Raw genomic sequence first — 8,478 nt, 5'->3', positions numbered from 1 at the left:
GGGGGGGAGCACCAGCAGGACATGGCCGGGGATGTCCCCCAGGGGCCAGCCAGTGTGTGTGCAGTAGCAGCAGTGAAAGGCCTGGCGCTTCTGCATGTGGCATGGCAGCAGCGGACCCAATTTAAGGGGCGGCACTCTCCATGCCCCCTTAACAGCTGGAGCACTCACTCTCGGGGGGGCACCAGTGCTCTCAGGGGGGGCATGTACCCCCCCGGTGCCCTCCCTACACATTGCTTATGCTCTGACTCCATCACCAGTTTCTTTTCTTTAACCCTCCACCCCAAAAATCAGCTAAAAGCTAAGGCCAAAAGTGTCAACAATATTTTAAATTCCAAAATTAGCTCTTACAAAAAATGAAAGTGGTGGTGGGGGGAAGGTTTCTATACCACTCAGTTCCTCTGCCATCCTCTGTCCTCTCCTTCCACATCCTAGGAGAGTTTACAATGCTATCACTCTTTCATTTCCCATAGCTCTTCAAGGGCTTTCTCAAATGTCTCACCTCAGCTGCTTGAAGTGACAGAATGTCAAAAAAGACTATTAAATCACGCACCTACACGCGCGCGCGCACACACACACACACACACACACATTGTGTCCTTGGTTACCATTTTCTCACCACAAACTACAAATAATTCAACTGAAGTCAACAGTTTCCTAACTGTTCTTCCATGTTGGTGACTCAAACCAATTCATAACATAGTTTCTCCTCTCCCTGCAGTGAGTATCTCATAGTGCCTGAAGCTACTTACCATTGACTGGGTTCCTCGTGTGGAGGATGTTGTAACTGGAGTTATAGTGATGCTGCTTGTTACTTTACTTGCTCCTGACCTTGAGGATAGATTGTTCCTGGGGGAACGAAGGACAGTACCAGTCATAACCTCTTTTTCTGCTGCTACATTCATTGGTCTGACTGTTATCACAGGACTTGCACCCTCAGAAGTGGCACCAGGAGAGCGTTTGAACTGAGAACCTAAGTGGATGTGTATTTTGTTGTCTTCTGTGGTTATAATGTTGGCATTGGCATTGTACTTCCGGATTGGTGTCGGGACAGTTTGTTTTTCTGGTGTTACCTTGAAGACAGCCCTTCCCATGGTCATATCTTGTGATTCTGGAGAGACAGAGATTTTTGCTGGTGCTGCAGACGTAGACACTGTCATAATCTGAATGGGGGATGTGGGTCTATCCATAAACGGAGTTCTCCCTCCCTCTGAGGACTTTTCTCTGGAGAAAGTAGTTATAGTAACAGGTGACATAGCACGCTCTGGACCCATTGTGCTCTCACTACTCTTTGCCTTTTGGGCTACAACATTTGGAGAGGGAATGATGGTAATCCGTGGTTTCTGATTTCCCAAGGTAGGGATGACTGTGGTACTTGAAAAGAATTCTTCAGATGTTGGACTGGTAATTTCCAAAGTAGCTGTACTGTTTTCATGATCTGGAGTCACCCTAATATGAAGAGGCTGTCCCTGTTTTGGTGAAAGTACAACCTCCCCAGGATGTTCTGGACTGCCATGTGTTCGTGTTCCTTTATCATGAGTTGTCTGGGGTCCATTTTCTCTCTTTCTCATCCATGGTATCCAAGATTTCCTCATTCCAAGCTCATTTGCTGCTGGGGGATACCTATCAAGCACAGATGAGCGCTCCATGGGTTTCTTCAGGCCTACCTGTCTCAGGTTACTCATGATATGATTTTCCTCTTGAAAGGATTTCCTTATGAACACAGCTGGAGTTTCTTCTTCTGCTGCTTCACTGCTTACTGCATCAGTTTGCACTCCAGTGGATGTCACAGGAACATCTACCATTCTTCTGCCATTTATACTTGGTCTCAGGGCACGGCTGTATCGCTTAGAAAGCTCTAACTCTCTTGTTAAGCTTAGGACCTCCTGCCCCATGCTTTTGTTCTTATTTTCTTCTTCCATAAACCGCTGCTGAAGAACTGAATAATCAACTTGGAGCTGGGAAAGTTGGTCTTCTTTGTTCATCAACTCATGAATTTTTTCCTTCAGAGCTTGCACTTCTGCTTTCAAATCTCTGCTTTTGGCCTCCTCTAACCGAAACCTGTGCCTCAGCTCTGCTTCCTGACTCACAGCTTCACCCTTCTCTATTGCTTTGTTTTTAGCAATCTGGAGCTTCATTTCCTCCAGTTGCTGAGACAGGAAGTTGGCTTTGTCCTGCTCAGTCTTAAATTTCCGCTCCAGCTGATCATACTCATCCTCTGTCTTCATCAAATCTCCTTCAACCACTTCCAATTGCTTGAGACGGTTTTTAAGTCTTTCAATTTCAGTGGTTAGTTCCTTAATCTTGTTATCCTCATGGCAAGTTTGTTCTAGTCCTTTTCTGGCTCGACCTCTTGCTATTTCTCTTTCTACTTCCTCTATACCATCAATTCTCTTCTGCAGCAGATCAATTCTACAATTCAGTTCAGAGGATTTTTCTTCTTCATTTTTCAGTTTGCTGATTAACTCATCTCTTTCCTTTGTCAAATTGGACACTTTTTCCTCCATTTCAGACTTCAGTTTCAAAAATTTCTTACTTTCCTCTATCAGTTTCTCAGTCACATCCATAACTTTGCCTTGTTCCACCTTAAAATTCTTGTTCAGACCTTCAACTTTTTTTTCTTCTTGTTTTATTTTTTCCATCATATTTTTTCTTTCATCAACCAGCATGACAGTAAATGACTTCAGCTTTGTAAGGTCATCTTTTAAGCTTAACTCAGCCTTTTCCAATCTACTTTCTGAAGATTCCAAGTCTTTCACTCGGGTCTTCATTGTATCTAGCTCCATTATCAAGTCTTTGGTTGAATTTTTTTCTTTCTCCAGGTTTAAATGCAGCTGGGTACAATCAGACTTGCTTTTACTGAAAGCCTCCTCCAGCTTTTCCAGTTCTGACATTCTCTTCTGCAATTTTTCCACTTCAAGTTTCAACTCTTTGCTATGGTGTTCTTCCTCTTGCAGTTTCTTCTTCAGCTCTCTGCACTGGGATTCAGTTTTTGTGATCTCCTCATCTTTGCCCTCCATTTCAAGCACACGCTTGCGAAGGTTCTCCACCTCGGCCATCAAGCTAGAGTTCCCACATTCCCCTTTTGCTATTTTATCTCTTAATTCCTGTAGTTCTTCTTCAGATTTTTGAAGGTTTTTGTTGGCTTCTTCCAGCTCTTCTATTCTGCGAGTCAAACCAACCAACTTAAGCCTGAGCTGTCTATTATGCGATTCTTGATTAGCCAGTTTAGCAGTCATCTCCTCATTTTCTTGAGAAAATGTTGATGTCTTGTGTTCAAGTTCTGCTTCTAACTTCATCAGTTTTTGTCCATCTTCTTTTGTTTTTGAACTAATAACTTTAAGCTTTTCTTCTTCTTCTTTTAGTTTCTGAGTAAGATCCTGTATTTTCTGACTTTGCTGACCAAGCTGTTCAATATGCATTTGTCTTTCATCCACCAGCATGAGTGCAAATGATTTGAGTTTAACTAGTTCTTCTCTTAATTTATTGAGTCTCTTTGTATATTCTTTCTCCTTCCGGGCTTGATAGATCTTTTCCTGTTCAAGAAGCTTCTTTAACCTGAAAAAGAATAAATGTATTATACCAGTGCCAAATTATACCATTTTTCACCATTAGTTTTCCATTTTTATTAGTACCCATAATAGTCTTTCAACATATTGTTCCATATAAGACATTTTCCCAAAGCACAACTCCTTAAGCTAGAAGTTTACAAAATATCATATAACATTAGTTACCATTCTGAAAGCTAGTGTAAAGTGTTAAGATTTTATTCCTCAGCTGTTGTAAAGTACTGCATGGGTGTAATTAAATACATTAACAAATTCCTCTTTCATGCAGTACCATTTACTAGCAGAATATCTTATCTTCTACATGGACTACATGCATGCACAAATAAGAAAGATATTAAAATACAGCTTTGAACTGAACTATAGTTCGGTCAATGTAGTTGTCAATTAGGGCGACAGTGAAAGTGTTGTTACCCAAAAGGGCATCTATATGGCTTTCATATTCCAACCTGTTCTTTAAAGAGAGAGGTTCACCAGCTTGTTATACATATAAGAATGAATGAAATGACATCAGAAATGAAGCAAAAGTTTCAAGTAGCCATACTCTGGTGGATCACTGTTGGTTAAAAGTGAAATAGCTGAACGGGAGTACAGTATGCCAATGCTGGACTGGTCACCATCTAGACATCACACAATAAGAATTTTTTGCAAAAACAAATATGGTACCCTGGTAACTGTTATGTTAAAGCATTAGTTTTTTTGTTCTCCGTTCCACAGAGTACACAGCTAGTCCTGTTCTGTTGACTGTAAGAGTTGGACTGTTCAAAACTCTGAAAGCAGTTTAGCAGGCACTTTTTTACTTAACATCTAGCAACTAGAGGGCAGTTGTATTTCCCAGCATGTCACAGAATACAAAGGCTGATATAGGAACTGAATCTATTATCAGAAAGATTATTCAAAACTCTAGGTAAGCACTGATCATTTTTCTAGTTCTATTCATATAACTTTTCAAAGCAAAAATGAAGCACATTTGTAAATATTTTAGGTTTACGCGTTAAACCCAGAAAACAATGATATTAGCATAGAAAGTATCAGAGCACTTTTCAACAGAAAATTGAGAATGATGCTGTTCTGCTGATATGAAAAGTGGCTATATTATTGTAGGGATATTTGTTTCCTACAGCTTAGGAGTGCTGTTGCAAAAGCAACAGCATAATTTAAAAAGGATACAGAAATGTTTTTGTAAGCTATTGTAAAATTACATAGCTTTCAGTCCATTATCAAAGTACTTTCAGTTCCCATATGCGTAACAGTAGAAATCTATTGTCTTTGTTCTATCTATGTCCAAAATTTTTTAACCCACAACAACCAAATGAAGAGCTAGCTCTCACTGAATAGTAAGAGCCAGATTAACTTGAGGCAAAATCAAAGTGGTTTCTTAAGGCATCTCCAACTTTGGCTATATCTACAATATATGGCTGCTGCTGCTTTAATTACAACAGTAGCATTAACATGATCATTCCCCTGGGTGAGGATGCAGCTCTGCTAGCAAAAATATTTTTTTGGTCTCAAAATTACACCGGCTCTCCCACTTGACAGAGTTTGTGTCACCTGAACCTGCCTTCTGGTGTATCTGCACTGGGAATTTTTACTGGCAGACCTGTTGCCTCTAGGTGTGGTCTTTCCATACTCCACATCAACCTGTCTTTGCTGGCTGAACTTTGTGGTGCAGACCGAGTGTTAGGTGCCCTAACATCTAAAAGATGTCCCCAAGAGTGTAATCCAAGGAACCAGGGGCAAGGTGCCCAAGGCCCCTCTATGTTGTACAATGCAGATAGTGAGACACCTCCAAAAGGCAACCTAAAGATTACAGATGGTGAGTAGGGAGTCTTACGCAGAGCTAAGGAATAGAAAACCCTAACCCTCTCTGGAGCTTAGAAGCTTCTATCCACTTATGATCCAGACTACTGAAAACTCTTATGGGCAGTAGCAGTTCACATCTTTTATATGACTGCCTAATGGGTAGAGTCCTCACCCTCACAGGAGAAGCCAAAGTTCAAAATTCTTCACAGCCTGAGGAGATTCAAACTATAGAAGGGTTTGGATGGAAGCATCCTCCAGCTATCCTGTTGAAGATGACCATAGAATTTAGTCCCATGAATATGTGCCTTGGGACCAAAATGTGAGCAAGTAACAGGGTCCCATCTCTGTGGCCTAGGATCTACGGTGCTAAATCAGAAATGGAGAGCCTTAGGTTCCAGGTCCTGCTCTCAGGATTATTTCTGTTTTTTTATCTGGTATATGTCTAATGTAAATTCATAAACAGTTCAGTGAGCATGAACCTAAGCCAGGTCTCCCTGCTGCCAGGTGAGTACTCTAACCACTCTTTCTTGCTTGCCTTCCTCCCAGCCCTCTGACTTTGCCACTCTTTGCTGTATGGTGGTTGTTTTATGTTAATAAAAAGGGTGGAAGAGCTTCAACGGGTGATCAGGGCATTCCCCTGTGAAGTGTGAGATGTGGGTCTGAAATCTCAGCCTGAGGAAGGCCTAGACCCACATTTTCAATTTTATGGATAAGTGCTATACCCAGCAAGCTGTTATTCAAGATACAGGCACCACCAGAAGCTGTATATTTTAGAATGAAAATGATTGTGACTTGTGTGCTCTGCATGAAACTCAGTGGTTTCAGTATGCATTAAGTGTGTGCATAACACATGTAACAGATCAGGCCTAAGAGATGTACACCTTTATACCTCAATTCTATTCAGGAATTAGGTATCTAGCTTCTCAAAATGAAATACGTCTTAGCTTGCAGGGAAGTCCTGCTTTAGGTGCAAAGAGATCTTAGTAGTTGAAATTTGGGTATCAACTGAGTTTTCTAGCTGCTTGAGTAGTGATATTTTTTTATCATGCTTAGCCACTTAGGTGCCTACATTTTTCCTAAGCACATACAAATCTAGATTTTTTCCCCTCTTGGTTCTTAACAGTGACTGTTAATGTCTCTTTCTTGGTTGCTTGGGAATCAAAAGAAAGAAGTGGAATGAAAAGCTATAAGAAAGGAGAAGACAGCCAGAACCTTGAAGGTACAGTAAGTAGTAAAGATCTTCCCCAAGAAGAGGAATGTTGAAAAATGGGAGAAAGGGTTCAGCAGTGAGGGTAAGAAGAGAGTAGAAACACAAGAAATTGAATTTCTTGCTGGATCAGGAAGGAAGGAAGCAGAGGGAACAGAAACAATGCAAATACATGATGCTGGAATATGAGAAGGGATGGAGAGAATTAGAAGCAGCAGGAGAAAAGAAAATACATGAAGAAATGGAGTAAATCTTGGTGTTGCTTGCTGCACCTAAGAGATGTGGAGAAAAGGAAGGTGAAAGCAGATGCAAATGAAGCATATAATAGGGTTATGTGATTTTACATCCACACCTCCAGAAATGTAATATATCTCATCCAATGTACTGAATACCCTGACAGAAACTATGTAGAAGAAACCAAACAACAATTGCATACCAGAATGAACACACACTGAAAATCTATCAAAAACAAAAATACTTAATGACCTGTGTGTATATTGTGGTTGTATTGTGTGCTTGTACTGTGGCTGTATTGTGACAAGTACATCTCACAAAGACAACCTCTCTCTCCAGTCTCTCAGTTCTAATCCTCAAAGGGAATTTGCAAAACATCTTTCATAGACAAGCCTACAAACTTCACTTCATAGATCTACTGGGTACAAAAAAATTATGAACTAAATACAGACATTTGATTTATGGCACATTATAACTTGCCTGCTATCCAATAACCCCAGGTAACCTCTACATTCTCCCAGCTACATTCTGTCACCAAGTCAACATTCCCCCCTTTTCCCACCCCCACCTACCTGTCTGGCACCTATTGTCTCTCATCCACTTTGATCTTCACTGCCATTCATTTGCATTTTCACAGATCTACATTTTGCATATTGGTTTTCATTCCACCCAGAATAGCACACAAAACACCAGCAGACTCTCCCTATGCCTGAAGAAGGGTGTTTGTGCCCGAAAGCTTACAAAGAACAATTTTTCTAACTATTTAGTTGGTCTAATAAAAGATATCACATCTACCCAAAGAACCTTGTCTGCCTATACTACGCTTATATGTTCTAGGATTTGTGCATAGAAAGGCACCGGCAACACTGAGAAACTTGCAATACAGACGTTAAAGAATAGGAATTAATAGATCACTCAGAACCCTTATAAGGTCAGGAAAACACAAAAGAACTGTATCCCAGAATGCTTGCAGGCTTATTTTTCTAAAATGTTAATTTAAAACAGCCCCGATATCTGATCTACTAACATTTGGTCAAGATTCACATCCTTATGAACTTAACTCAGAACAAGTTGGTCTCACTTGCTGGATCCAGATGTACAGGCACATGTGGTTTGTGGTGCTGCAAACCTCTTTGCAGCACCACAGACCACAATTCGCAGCGCTGGAGCAAAATTTGCTACCAGGATTTCCCAGTAGCAAAAAAAACCTGAGAAAAAAAAGGTGGTGCAAAGCATGCCAAAGTGCCATGTGTTGTGTCAAATGTGGAGATAAGGGAGCAGGCAGGCCAGGACTGCCTGCTCCCCTGTCTCCATGTGCTGTAGAGCCCCCGTCTTGAGGCACCCTGTGCCCCAGCCAACCTCTAGCAGGGGTACAGCATTCCTTGAGATGGGGGCTCCATGTGCCTCAGCGTACCTCCATGTGCCTCAACCCAGGACTGTTTGCTGCCATCTCGAGGCACTCGGTGCCCCAGCCAGTCAGTGAGCAGCTGGCTGGGGTGCAGCATGCCATGAGATGGGGGCTCCATGTACCTAAGCACTGGGTGTTTCCACAGAAGAGCCCCTGCACTGAGGTACACAGAGACAGGGGACCAGCCAACCCAGGGCTGCCTGCTCACCTGTCTTGAGGCACCAGAGAGAGGCTGGCTGGGGTGCAGGGGGCCCTGAGATGGG

The 8,478-nt window shown here is 41.8% G+C and overlaps 1 protein-coding gene across 3 annotated transcripts in view; it reads right to left on the bottom strand.

Moving 5' to 3' along the window:
* Positions 1-8,478, bottom strand: part of FILIP1 (filamin A interacting protein 1) — a 251,595-nt gene that overhangs the window by 27,195 nt on the left and 215,922 nt on the right. For all 3 annotated transcript variants that reach the window (XM_019520460.1, XM_019520461.1, XM_019520462.1), the window contains one exon: positions 750-3,555. In XM_019520460.1, the coding sequence (XP_019376005.1) occupies positions 750-3,555 (2,806 nt within the window). The remainder of the gene's footprint in view (positions 1-749; positions 3,556-8,478) is intronic.

The sequence above is a fragment of the Gavialis gangeticus genome, unplaced genomic scaffold, assembly GCF_001723915.1.
Source record: "Gavialis gangeticus isolate Ggan-Ray unplaced genomic scaffold, GavGan_comp1, whole genome shotgun sequence".
In the NCBI taxonomy this organism is placed as follows: Eukaryota; Metazoa; Chordata; order Crocodylia; family Gavialidae; genus Gavialis; species Gavialis gangeticus.
Note: the sequence above shows the minus strand (reverse complement) of the source record. Positions and strands in the feature narration are given on the sequence as shown.